This window comes from Schistocerca cancellata, chromosome 1, assembly GCF_023864275.1.
Source record: "Schistocerca cancellata isolate TAMUIC-IGC-003103 chromosome 1, iqSchCanc2.1, whole genome shotgun sequence".
Lineage (NCBI taxonomy): Eukaryota > Metazoa > Arthropoda > Insecta > Orthoptera > Acrididae > Schistocerca > Schistocerca cancellata.
This window is the reverse complement of record NC_064626.1, coordinates 1,137,494,528-1,137,509,408: the sequence shown is the minus strand read 5'-3', so window position 1 is coordinate 1,137,509,408 and position 14,881 is coordinate 1,137,494,528. Positions and strand designations below refer to the sequence as shown.

At 43.4% G+C, this 14,881-nt stretch overlaps 1 protein-coding gene across 1 annotated transcript in view; it reads left to right on the top strand.

Annotated features, from left to right (window-relative positions):
* The window catches only part of LOC126134598 (caspase-1-like), a 125,796-nt gene extending 120,393 nt beyond the window's left edge, over window positions 1–5,403 (top strand). Inside the window, exon 6 of the mRNA XM_049915194.1 lies at window positions 2,755–5,403. Within this exon, the coding sequence (XP_049771151.1) occupies window positions 2,755–2,984 (230 nt within the window). The 3' untranslated portion in view covers window positions 2,985–5,403. The remainder of the gene's footprint in view (window positions 1–2,754) is intronic.
* The last annotated feature ends 9,478 nt before the right edge of the window (window positions 5,404–14,881 follow it).

Sequence of the window (14,881 nt, the reverse complement as noted above, 5' to 3'; positions counted from 1 at the left end):
CTTAGATCCACACACTAGCCATTAGATGTAACACAGCTAGGACTAGCAGCACTCGACTGTACTTCTTACTCCGAGCACGGCGTCACTGCTACTACTGCCCGCTGGCGCGCTCCCGCGCCCAGCGGCACGACAAAACAATCTCTCTGACTTCAACGTTAACTAAATATGCCCTGACTTGCCACTGTTAAATATTACATAAGTTAAACATAGTATTTACAATACATACTTACACTAGATAATACATCGTATACAAACAGTTTCATGTGTTAAGTAAGCGAAAAAATTCATAGCAAGGACTGCGTTGTAGCGTCCCACCCTTACCTCGATATGTTGCGACTGTGGTTGTTTCCACAACTAACTGCTGATTCCGAGAATTTCTTCTTCCAACAAGGTGGGTCACCTCATTCGAGTGCCAATGTACGTCACTACATAAACAACGAACTTCCGCATGACTGCATTGGGCGTAATGGTGAAGATGATGGGTCTCCATTCCCTTGGCCCACTTGGTCTTCTGACCTAATGCCTTGTGACTTTTTATTTTGGGGTTCCATTAAGGACCGTGTTTACTTATTCCCACTGCCAAGAACGCTGAAGCATCTCAGAGAAAGCACCAGTACTGCTGCGTTGACCTTTGACAGGCTGTTCCTACACAAGGTATGCAATGAACTTCACTGTTGCTTGGATGACGTCTCGTGTGACCAGAGGGCCACTCATAGAATATTTATAGATTTAAAACTGCAAACTTGGCGAGTTTGCGGTTGCATTCATGCATCTGTCATATTTGTGCACGTAATACTTCGGGAAAAGAGCTTTGAAAACGAATGGATCATTTATAGTAGCACTGTAGAGTACGAGGTGTCAAAACTTGCAACACCACTTCTTTTGACTCTCCAATGATTTGGAAATGTTTCGCAGGAAATTACAGTAGTTTCAGTAATTACGACGACAGTTTGTAACTCGCGAAGAGTGTCAAGTACATGATACGCTACTTTGTGTTGAAATGTGATCACGATCGGTCACTACATGATTGGTCTATGAAATGCAAACTGCGATCTCCAACTCTAGCAGAAAAAATTCAGGCGAGGGGCAGTCATAGCGCCAGAGTTCCAGACTTCAGAATGGGTTAAAGTGGCCTGAAAACTTCTGATACCCCCCGACGTGGATGTGGGTAAAGTGTCTTACGGATGCGGGCCTGAGGAATCGGACCTCGTTTCTCTTATCCATGCCGACCCCTATGTCTACATCATCATCATCATCATCATCATCATCATTTAAGACATTATGCCTTTCAGCGTTCAGTCTGGAGTCCCCCTTATAAAATTCCTCCATGATCCCCTATTTAGTGCTAACATTGGTGCCTCTTCTGATGTTAAGCCTATTACTTCAAAATCATTCTTAACCGAATCCAGGTATCTTCTCCTTGGTCTACCCCGACTCCTCCTACCCTCTACTGCTGAACCCATGAGTCTCTTGGGTAACCTTGCTTCTCCCATGCGTGTAACATGACCCCACCATCTAAGCCTGTTCGCCCTGACTGCTATATCTATAGAGTTCTTCCCAGTTTTTCTTTGATTTCCTCATTGTGGACACCCTACTGCCATTGTTCCCATCTACTAGTACCTGCAATCATCCTAGCTACTTTCATATCCGTAACCTCAACCTTGTTGATAAGGTAACCTGAATCCACCTAGCTTTCGCTCCCATACAACAAAGTTGGTCGAAAGATTGAACGGTGCACAGATAACTTGGTCTTGGTACTGACTTCCTTCTTGCAGAAGAGAGTAGATCGTAGCTGAGCGCTCACTGCATTAGCTTTGCTACATCTCGCTTCCAGTTCTTTCACTATGTTGCCATCCTGTGAGAATATGCATCCTAAGTACTTGAAGCCGTCCACCTGTTCTATCTTTGTTCCTCCTATTTGGCACTCAATCCGTTTATATCTCTTTCCCACTGACATTACTTTCGTTTTGGAGATGCTAATCTTCATACCATAGTCCTTACATTTCTGATCTAGCTCTGAAATATTACTTTGCAAACTTTGAATCGAATCTGCCATCACAACTAAGTGATCTGCATATGCGAGACTGCTTATTTTGTGTTCTCATATCTTAATCTCACCCAGCCAGTCTATTGTTTTGAGCATATTATCCATAAATAATATGAACAACAGTGGAGACAGGTTGCAGCCTTGTCTTACCCCTGAAACTACTCTGAACCATGAACTCAATTTACCATCAACTCTAACTGCTGCCTGACTATCTATGTAAAGACCTTTAACTGCTTGCAAAAGTTTGCCTCCTATTCCATAATCTCGTAGAACAGACAATAACTTCCTCCTAGGAACCCAGTCATATGCCTTTTCTAGATCTATAAAGCATAGATACAATTCCCTGTTCCACTCATAACACTTCTCCATTATTTGCCGTAAGCTAAAGATCTGGTCCTGAAAGCCTCTAAGAGGCCTAAACCCACACTGATTTTCATCCAATTTGTCCTCAACTAATACTCGCACTTTCCTTTCAACAATACCTGAGAAGATTTTACCCACAACGCTGATTAAAGAGATACCTCTGTAGTTGTCGACACCATCTTAATATATTATACATACCTAAATTCACTTGGGCCAGATGGTATTATGACTCATCTCAAGACTTTCGTTCATGGAAATTTAATAGTAATTATTTCCACAATGCACAACGTCTTATTGTAGCATCAAAGCAGAGAAATTTTGTGATTCTTTTAATTATGTTTCAGGTGTCACAGCCGCCGGTGAAACACAAAATGCCTCGCGGTTTGTGCAGACTCTGCACGACGAATTGGTAGCCCATAGGAGAGGCAAAGACCTGGTGTCGTTGCTCACAGACGTGAACCGCACCGTGGCTCAGCAAGTACGCTTACGCACCGACAGGGAGCATCTGTTGCATGGCGGGCTGCTTCAGCCCTGCTTCACCTCAACCTTGACGCGCCGTGTCTACTTCCGCTAGATGAATCCACTGCACTCACCAGGCCACCGGCAGTGGCGCTTTCCTTGTCACTGCCGCGCGCCGGCAACAACGCATCCACTGCAGCCCCGGAAGCTTTGACTGCTCAGTCTTGTCCAACGGTTGCAGTCTTCCTCTACTCAATGTTCCTGTAGTGGAACAGATTGCCCCGTTGCTCATCACAGTTTAAATAATGTACCGTGAATCATTTAGAAGACATAATAATGTACCATTAATTTGCCTGTAGTATTTAAAAACGGTTGCATTCCCATTTTATACAAATACATACACTGAGATATTAAAGGTAAAAATTACCAGGGGCGTTCAGTAAGTAATGCCAAACTTTTTTTCTCTGAAAGCAGGTTGGTTTCGTTCATGATTCAAGTACGCCATATTATTCCCCACTCTTTTGGCTGCAAAACTTACTTTTCAATATAATCGCAGTTCAATGTGACGACCTTACGTGACCCTACTTGGAGGGCTTGCATGCCCACATGATACTACTCAACTGGACGTCAGAGCCAGCATCAATAACCTCCCAATCGCCTAAGTACTGCCTCCCATGGAGTGCAGCCTCCAATGGGCCACATAGATGGAATTCGGAAGGTGCGAGTCCAGGCTGTAACTGAGCAGTCCAACTGGTAGGCGAATGTGTCAGCACCACCAAAAGAGACGTCCAGTTAAGCAGCATTTTCGATTGTAATCTGTCGAACACCTCGAATGAGAGTGTCCACACGTTCCAACATTGCAGCAGTCACAGCTGTGTGTGGCAGGCCACCCTGTGTGACATCAGACAGGTTTTTGTGACCATGTTGCGGTGATGCAGACGCCTAGCTCAACGAATCAGGTGCTTTTGTTCACTGCTGGGTCTCCATAGACATTCTGCAAGCGCCTATGAATATCTGCGATGCTCTAGTTTTCCTCCAACAGAAACACAACGACAGCTTTCTGCCTTGGAATGGACCTCCGATACTGACGCTATTTTGAAGGCTACATATAGCGCTACCACCTATCAGAACTTCATGAAGCTATAGAGGCTGAAGCAGTATTGTTCCACGATGTTCCACAAGAAATTCCACATTTTTCACCCGAAATTGGGCGAGCCAAAAATATTTTCGATTGCTTGCTGAGCGCCCATAATATTAATAACAAAATGGAACATTAGGAGACCATCAGATTCCTCATGGATAGTGCTCTTATTACTGAAAAAAGAAATCACAAATTTGTCGTCGAATTGAAGGTTGGGGAAGACCACCACTTTATTATGGGATTTGGTTGTACAGTCTAGGTATCTTGGTTTTGTTTGAAACATATTTTCAGTTCACAGTACAGGGATGCACATTCAGTGAAACCCAACTTTACGTATCTCCAATTGGAAACTATCACGATGCACTTGCGGATAAAGTTATGAGATATGAAACAGCCCTATTTCCTTTCTCAAGTCTTCATGGATAATAATATGCACAATATTTGTTTCATTTAACAAATGTAGCATGGATCTACTGTATGTAATAAAATCCTTGCTGATATTCTTGGCTTATTATATACTCTTGCTGGGACATGTGCTAGAATTAGTATGAGAGAATATATCAGTTAACAACACCTACATTTATTCCAGTGCAGTATTCTGATATTCTGTGAATGTCCTGCAAAAACAGACTAACAAATCTCTACACGCTTAATGTAAGTTATAACATAGATATTATCGTGTCTCTTTATCTATTGATGGTGTTTCATGTATAAAAATCAGTACATCATTCTGTGATTTGATGTTTCCCACTGGTAATTCCTCCCACTACCTGTAACATGATTTTGTTACTATCTCAAATACACCAAATCTTGGCTTGTCAGCAGTGAAGGCATTATGTTTTAGTCTTTAATTTTACAATATTTTAGAGCATTAGCAATCAAGTCAGTAAACTTTAAATTGAAATGTCTTCTGATTAGATATGAAACTTTGAAAAGCAGATTCTTTAAATGACAGGGACACCAGTAGAAGGTAACTGTGAGTTTCATACTTAAATCATATCTTTCCCATATTAATTACAAATATGTCATTTGTTGTAATAAAATAAAATAATGCAGAGTTTATGGCATTAGATTAACATTCGAAAGGCACAGGGTTCAGCGCCCTATACAGAATTAAGTTTTCTGAGAGGTCTCTAAGCAGCTTAAGTGAAATTCTAGAAACTTCTTTTGAGTGTTACTGCTGGTTTTTTCTTGTCTTTGTCCAACTTAACCTTGTTCTCCATAAAGAATCACAATTTGATACAGTTATTTTAATATAAAAATCTTCCTGTTTTATTGACAGACAGCTGAATCACTGAAAAATTATTTCCTTATTGTTAAACAGGAATGTAATGTTATATCCTTATATATTTTAAATATTTGTTTATGTTTTATTAAGAGTATCTTTAATGGTGATGAGTATATATTTTCATTGTATTTCTATAAAGCTTTGTCTTTCAATTTGTTATACAGTACATCTATTGCTATAACAATTTACCATCATGTTCAGGGGATTTCTGATATTCTGTGAAATGTAAATTAGTCATACATTTATGTGTAGATAGTGTTGTTACTATTTTCACTTTTAAAAATTGGAAACAAAGCATGTGTAATCTTATATCTCCATAATTATAGGTAATATCTTTTTACAAACATTATTAATCTTTGTATTGGTTAATATATTATTTTTCATTCCATTTCTATTGAAGGACAATTTATTTTCCTAATAAACATCACAGTACAACTAATATTTGAAATTTTTTGTGGAACATCTCAAATGTTTATAATTTCTTACATCATCACAAAGAATTTTGGCTCAGACTTCTTTTATTACATATATATGGAAATGTTATGAATGTGTTTTTTCCATGAAACTATATGTCATCATTCATACAAAAGCACTTTTTGTCCGTTATCCGAAATTTTTTGTTTAGAATATCCACCACTGAATCCACTTATTTATACTCAACTTACTGGTAATATTGAAATAATTTCTATTCTCTTTTTATTACTACTGCACATATTAAGGGAACTAATGTTGCTTGAAATAATTCACACACATATTTTCTGTCTTCAAAAAGAATTTAAAACAAAACAAATACTAATAAACAGAAATAGTGAGTGGGGTTTTGCAATGTACTTAAAAGTATCAATTCATGAAGCATAGATAATAAGTGGCTTACTCTTTATAGACAGAATCATTGTCCTGAGAACAAAGTATGTGATAATGATGTTGGCAGAACCACTTCCTCTGAAATAATTTAGAGAAATAGCGGAAATCCACAATCAAGATAAGGACATACCATTATCAATCATCTTGAATGTTCTTATTTTTTTCATATCAAGTTATCATACAACATGCTGGTAATGTACAACTTCATGCAGCAATATAACCATTCGTTTTGTGACTGTAAGAATGAAAGTTCAAAACGCACATGACTTTGCTTAACAAACCTAAAGTAACAATTTAAACATCTGTTTTAAATAAAAAAGATAAAATTCCAACTGCTGCACTGTATGGGTATTATTTTGGTATGTAATGCAGATTTAGGTGTATTGCATCTTTCAATGCATCATCATGGATGATTGTGTGTAGATGATTAAAGTTTTTCTGATAAATTATGTATATGTCATTGAATCTAATGTTTTCTGCTCATTGAGACAGGCTATATTTACAGTAGAGCTGTTATTATTGTTATCATATCAAGGAGATTGTCATTATTTTTGCTACTACTAGTAGTACTACGACTACGACTACTACTACTACTACTACTACTACTACTACTACTAATAATAATAATAATAGTAAAACCAATGTATCAGTTTTTGTAACTAAGACAGGCCAAGAAAATGGCTGAATGGGCTTTCTTTATATATATATATTTAAGGCTCACTGGTCATTAGACCGTCTTCTGTGCCGTGCCGATGCACACACATTGCTCGATCTCATATAGGAATTGGTAAAGCCGCGAGTAATGAGTGTAATGGGCAGGGGCACTACGAATATAGTGCGGGACAGTAAGTTGGGGATGTGGGTCTCAAAAGCGGCGTGCCAGAGATAAGTCGCAGCAGTCGCACTATCCTCTGTGTCCTCGGTAGCTCAGATGGATAGGGCGTCTGCCATGTAAGCAGGAGATTCACGGTTCGAGTCTTGATTGGGGCATACATTTCCAACTATCCCCGTTGACGTGTATCAACGCCTGTATGCAACTAAAGGTATTCATTTCATAGTATTGATTTAATTGTAATTTCAATAAGGCTGAACCTAGGTGTGCGTTCTTTCCAAAGATTCTACTAACTAAACATGACCTCGATACGCGCCGGTGGTGCCATCTGTCGGACTTTGAACGGACTTTTCAGACGCCCCTCGTGTATCAGTTTGAAAATTTCTCAGTTAACTTCCAAAAAATGAAGTAGTGTGAAGTCTATGAGTCACTAAAATGATAAGAATTTCTACAAAATCAAAAGATTCTTTTCAGTTACTCACTTGAGTAAGGCACCTACCTCCTTCAAGTAGCACCAGCCATGTAGATTGTTCGTTCGTTATATAATGACCTTCTAAGTAGAAATAAGGCACTTATTTGCTCTGTGTGCGTTCGAAGTTTATTTTTTAATACATTGTGTGTGTAGTATGGATTTACACCGCCTTTAGAATGCTTATGCTTCGATGCAAGCTAAGTCCGAGTGTCTTCACTCTCCGCTGCAGGTGGTGCTTGGGCACACAGCTTGAGGCTGTTTTGAATGGGTACCGGTGTGGGTTGTCAGATGTAGGGGATCCAAGGAATGTCCAGTACATCGCAAGTGTCCCCCATTCACTCCAGTGCTGTAGTCTGCCCAGTTACTCCTCACTTGACGTTGACACGTCTGTGTGCAGGAATGCTGCTATCCACTAACTCGCTCAGTGGCGCGAGCACCAGTTACATACGGTGTGACTGCTTACGAAAGTTTCCAGCAGCACAGGAGCCTTCTGGTATTCTGGCAGTCGATGGCAGCCTCTGGGAGTGGAACTGGCCCCTGAAAGCCAAGGAACAGGGTGCCAGGAAACCCACACCAATGTAGTAGCTGCCAGACTGAGATTCATTGGAAGAATCCTAAGCAAATGCAGTCCGAAAACAAGGAAAGTAGGTTACAGTGGACTTGTTCGCCCGCTGCTTGAATACTGCTAACCGGTGTGGGATCCGCACTAGATAGGGTTGATACAAGAGATAGAGAAGATACAACGGAGAGCAGCGTGCATTTGGTAATCGCGAAAGCGTTACGGAGGTGATAGATAAACTCCAGTGGAAGACTCTGCAGGAAAGACGCTCAGTAGCTCGGTACGGGTTTTTGTTACGGGCTTTTGTTGAAGTTTCGAGAACATACCTTCACCGAGGAGTCAAGAAGTATACAGGGTGTTATTAAAAGGTACGGCAAAACTTTCAGGAAACATTCCTAACACACAAATAAAGAAAAGATGTTATGTGGACATGTGTCCGGAAACGCTTAATTTCCATGTTAGAGCTCATTTTAGTTTCGTCAGTATGTACTGTACTTCCTCGATTCACCACCAGTTGGCACAATTGAAGGAAGGTAATGTTGACTTCGGTGCTTGTTTTGACATGCGACTCATTGCTCTACAGTACTAGCATCAAGCACATCAGTACGTAGCATCAAAAGGTTAGTGTTCATCACGAACGTGGTTTTGCAGTCAGTGCAATGTTTACAAATGCGGAGTTGGCAGATGCCCATTTGATGTATGGATTAGCACGGGGCAATAGCCGTGGCGCGGTACGTTTATATCGAGACAGATTTCCAGAACGAAGGTGTCCCGACAGGAAGACGTTCGAAGCAATTGATCGGCGTCTTAGGGAGCATGGAACACTCCAGCCTATGACTCGCGACTGGGGAAGACCTAGAACGACGAGCCAATTCTTCGTGCAGTTGACGATAACCCTAATGTCAGCGTCAGAGAAGTTGCTGCTGTACAAGGTAACGCTGACAACGTCACTGTACGGAGAGTGATACGGGAGAACCAGTTGTTTCCGTACCATGTACAGCGTGTGCAGGCACTATCAGCAGCTGATCGGCCTCCACGGGTACACCTCTGCGAATGGTTCATTCAACAATGTGTCAATCCTCATTTCAGTGCAAATGTTCTCTTTACGGATGAGGCTTCATTCCAACGTGATCAAATTGTAAATTTTCACAATCAACATGTGTGGGCTGACGAGAATCCGCACGCAATTGTGCAATCACGTCATCAACACAGATTTTTCCTGTGAACGTATGGGCAGGCATTGTTGATGATGTCTTGATTGGGTCCCATGTTCTTCCACCTACGCTCAATGGAGCACGTTATCATGATTTCATACGGGATACTCTACCTGTGCTGCTAGAACATGTGTCTTTACAAGTACGACACAACATGTGGTTCATGCACGATGGAGCTCCTGCACATTTCAGTCCAAGTGTTCGTACGCTTCTCAACAACAGATTCGGTGACCGATGGATTGGTAGAGGCGGACCAATTCCATGGCCTCCACGCTCTCCTGACCTCAACCCTCTTGACTTTCATTTGTGAGGGCATTTGAAAGCTCTTGTCTACGCAACCCGGTACCAAATGTAGAGACTCTTCGTGCTCGTATTGTGGACGGCTGTGATACAATTCGCCATTCTCCAGGGCTGCATCAGCGCATCAGGGATTCCATGCAACGGAGGGTGGATGCATGTATCCTCGCTAAAGGAGGGCATTTTGAACATTTCCTGTAACTAAGTGTATGAAGTCACGCTGGTACGTTCTGTTGCTGTGTGTTTCCATTCCATGATTAATGTGATTTGAAGAGAAGTAATAAAATGAGCTCTAACATGGGAAGTAAGCTATTCCGGACACATGGCCACGTAACATATTTTCTTTCTTTGTGTATGAGGAATCTTTCCTGAAAGTTTGGCCGTACCTTTTTGTTCAAATGATTCAAATGGCTCTGAGCACTATGCGACTTAACTTCTGAGGTCATCAATCGCCTAGAACTTAGAACTAATTAAACCTAACTGACCTAAGGACATCACACACATCCATGCCCGAGGCAGGATTCGAACCTGCGTTCGCTCGGTTCCAGACTGTAGCGCCTAGAACCGCACGGCCACTGCGGCCGGCGTACCTTTTTGTAACACCCTGTGTTGCTCCCTCCTACGTATATCTCGCGAAGAGACCATGAGGATAAAATCAGAGAGATTAGAGCCCACACAGATGTATACAGACAATCTTTCTTTCCACGAACAATACGAGACTGGAATAGAATGTAGAACCGATAGAGGTACTCAAAGTGCCCTCCGCCACGCACCGTCAGGTGGCTCGCAGAGTATGGGTGTATATATAGATATAGATGTAGATTAATTTTATCTGCTCGTTCCATTTTAAATCACTCCTAATACCTACTCCCAGATAATTTATGGAATTAACTGCTTCCAGCTGCTGACCTGCTATATTGTAGCTAAATGATAATGGATCTTTCTTTCAATGTATTCGCAGTTCATTACACTTGTCTACATTGAGATTCAGTTGCCATTCCCTGCACTACGCGTCAGTTCGTTGCAGGTAAGTGGGGTAACAACGACAGTGCACCTGCTGCCCTAAGCAATCGCACCACAGACCGTAACTCCAGGTATAGGTCCAGCGTGTCTAGCACACAGACACGTTGACTGCAGGCCCTCAACTGGTCTCCTAACCAACAAACGGCGGTCACTGCCATCAGAAAACACAACAGACCTCCAGCTTGCTCCCCAATGAGCTCCCACTTGTCATACAATGAAGGCTTTCACGACCGGATGGTACTGTTGTTTATAATTCTTTCGGTTTATATGGCCGTGGTGCATGGAATTCTTTTATTGCTAACGTTTCGTCCAATACTACGTTGGACATCTTCAGAGGTGTGGCTGGTCCCGCTGGCTTCCGGTTTATATGGCCGTGGTCCATGGAATTCTTTTATTCCTAACGTTTCGTCCAATACTACGTTGGACTTCTTCAGAGGTGTGGCTGGTCCCGCTGGCTTCCGGTTTATATGGCCGTGGTGCATGGAATTCTTTTATTGCTAACGTTTCGTCCAATACTACGTTGGACATCTTCAGAGGTGTGGCTGGTCCCGCTGGCTTCCGGTTTATATGGCCGTGGTGCATGGAATTCTTTTATTGCTAACGTTTCGTCCAATACTACGTTGGACATCTTCAGAGGTGTGGCTGGTCCCGCTGGCTTCCGGTTTATATGGCCGTGGTCCATGGAATTCTTTTATTCCTAACGTTTCGTCCAATACTACGTTGGACATCTTCAGAGGTGTGGCTGGTCCCGCTGGCTTCCGGTTTATATGGCCGTGGTGCATGGAATTCTTTTATTGCTAACGTTTCGTCCAATACTACGTTGGACATCTTCAGAGGTGTGGCTGGTCCCGCTGGCTTCCGGTTTATATGGCCGTGGTCCATGGAATACTTTTATTGCTAACGTTTCGTCCAATACTACGTTGGACATCTTCAGAGGTGTGGCTGGTCCCGCTGGCTTCCGGTTTATATGGCCGTGGTCCATGGAATTCTTTTATTCCTAACGTTTCGTCCAATACTACGTTGGACATCTTCAGAGGTGTGGCTGGTCCCGCTGGCTTCCGGTTTATATGGCCGTGGTGCATGGAATTCTTTTATTGCTAACGTTTCGTCCAATACTACGTTGGACATCTACAGAGGTGTGGCTGGTCCCGCTGGCTTCCGGTTTATATGGCCGTGGTCCATGGAATTCTTTTATTCCTAACGTTTCGTCCAATACTACGTTGGACATCTTCAGAGGTGTGGCTGGTCCCGCTGGCTTCCGGTTTATATGGCCGTGGTCCATGGAATTCTTTTATTCCTAACGTTTCGTCCAATACTACGTTGGACATCTTCAGAGGTGTGGCTGGTCCCGCTGGCTTCCGGTTTATATGGCCGTGGTCCATGGAATTCTTTTATTCCTAACGTTTCGTCCAATACTACGTTGGACATCTTCAGAGGTGTGGCTGGTCCCGCTGGCTTCCGGTTTATATGGCCGTGGTCCATGGAATTCTTTTATTCCTAACGTTTCGTCCAATACTACGTTGGACATCTTCAGAGGTGTGGCTGGTCCCGCTGGCGTCCGGTTTATATGGCCGTGGTGCATGGAATTCTTTTATTGCTAACGTTTCGTCCAATACTACGTTGGACATCTTCAGAGGTGTGGCTGGTCCCGCTGGCTTCCGGTTTATATGGCCGTGGTGCATGGAATTCTTTTATTGCTAACGTTTCGTCCAATACTACGATGGACATCTTCAGGGGTGTGGCTGGTCCCGCTGGCTTCCGGTTTATATGGCCGTGGTCCATGGAATTCTTTTATTCCTAACGTTTCGTCCAATACTACGTTGGACATCTTCAGATGTGTGGCTGGTCCCGCTGGCTTCCGGTTTATATGGCGTGGTCCATGGAATTCTTTTATTCCTAACGTTTCGTCCAATACTACGTTGGACATCTTCAGAGGTGTGGCTGGTCCCGCTGGCTTCCGGTTTATATGGCCGTGGTGCATGGAATTCTTTTATTGCTAACGTTTCGTCCAATACTACGTTGGACATCTACAGAGGTGTGGCTGGTCCCGCTGGCTTCCGGTTTATATGGCCGTGGTCCATGGAATTCTTTTATTGCTAACGTTTCGTCCAATACTACGTTGGACATCTTCAGAGGTGTGGCTGGTCCCGTTGGCTTCCGGTTTATATGGCCGTGGTCCATGGAATTCTTTTATTCCTAACGTTTCGTCCAATACTACGTTGGACATCTTCAGAGGTGTGGCTGGTCCCGCTGGCTTCCGGTTTATATGGCCGTGGTCCATGGAATTCTTTTATTCCTAACGTTTCGTCCAATACTACGTTGGACATCTTCAGAGGTGTGGCTGGTCCCGCTGGCTTCCGGTTTATATGGCCGTGGTCCATGGAATTCTTTTATTCCTAACGTTTCGTCCAATACTACGTTGGACATCTTCAGAGGTGTGGCTGGTCCCGCTGGCGTCCGGTTTATATGGCCGTGGTGCATGGAATTCTTTTATTGCTAACGTTTCGTCCAATACTACGTTGGACATCTTCAGAGGTGTGGCTGGTCCCGCTGGCTTCCGGTTTATATGGCCGTGGTCCATGGAATTCTTTTATTCCTAACGTTTCGTCCAATACTACGTTGGACATCTTCAGAGGTGTGGCTGGTCCCGCTGGCTTCCGGTTTATATGGCCGTGGTCCATGGAATTCTTTTATTCCTAACGTTTCGTCCAATACTACGTTGGACATCTTCAGAGGTGTGGCTGGTCCCGCTGGCTTCCGGTTTATATGGCCGTGGTCCATGGAATTCTTTTATTCCTAACGTTTCGTCCAATACTACGTTGGACATCTTCAGAGGTGTGGCTGGTCCCGCTGGCTTCCGGTTTATATGGCCGTGGTCCATGGAATTGTTTTATTCCTAACGTTTCGTCCAATGCTACGTTGGACATCTTCAGAGGTGTGGCTGGTCCCGCTGGCTTCCGGTTTATATGGCCGTGGTCCATAGAATTCTTTTATTCCTAACGTTTCGTCCAATACTACGTTGGACATCTTCAGAGGTGTGGCTGGTCCCGCTGGCTTCCGGTTTATATGGCCGTGGTCCATGGAATTCTTTTATTCCTAACGTTTCGTCCAATACTACGTTGGACATCTTCAGAGGTGTGGCTGGTCCCGCTGGCTTCCGGTTTATATGGCCGTGGTCCATGGAATTCTTTTATTGCTAACGTTTCGTCCAATACTACGTTGGACATCTTCAGAGGTGTGGCTGGTCCCGCTGGCTTCCGGTTTATATGGCCGTGGTCCATGGAATTCTTTTATTCCTAACGTTTCGTCCAATACTACGTTGGACATCTTCAGAGGTGTGGCTTGTCCCGCTGGCTTCCGGTTTATATGGCCGTGGTCCATGGAATTCTTTTATTGCTAACGTTTCGTCCAATACTACGTTGGACATCTTCAGAGGTGTGGCTGGTCCCGCTGGCTTCCGGTTTATATGGCCGTGGTCCATGGAATTCTTTTATTCCTAACGTTTCGTCCAATACTACATTGGACATCTTCAGAGGTGTGGCTGGTCCCGCTGGCTTCCGGTTTATATGGCCGTGGTGCATGGAATTCTTTTATTGCTAACGTTTCGTCCAATACTACATTGGACATCTTCAGAGGTGTGGCTGGTCCCGCTGGCTTCCGGTTTATATGGCCGTGGTCCATGGAATTCTTTTATTCCTAACGTTTCGTCCAATACTACGTTGGACATCTTCAGAGGTGTGGCTGGTCCCGCTGGCTTCCGGTTTATATGGCCGTGGTCCATGGAATTCTTTTATTCCTAACGTTTCGTCCAATACTACGTTGGACATCTTCAGAGGTGTGGCTGGTCCCGCTGGCTTCCGGTTTATATGGCCGTGGTCCATGGAATTCTTTTATTGCTAACGTTTCGTCCAATACTACGTTGGACATCTTCAGAGGTGTGGCTGGTCCCGCTGGCGTCCGGTTTATATGGCCGTGGTCCATGGAATTCTTTTATTGCTAACGTTTCGTCCAATACTACGTTGGACATCTTCAGAGGTGTGGCTGGTCCCGCTGGCTTCCGGTTTATATGGCCGTGGTCCATGGAATTCTTTTATTCCTAACGTTTCGTCCAATACTACGTTGGACATCTTCAGAGGTGTGGCTGGTCCCGCTGGCGTCCGGTTTATATGGCCGTGGTGCATGGAATTCTTTTATTGCTAACGTTTCGTCCAATACTACGTTGGACATCTTCAGAGGTGTGGCTGGTCCCGCTGGCTTCCGGTTTATATGGCCGTGGTCCATGGAATTCTTTTATTCCTAACGTTTCGTCCAATACTACGTTG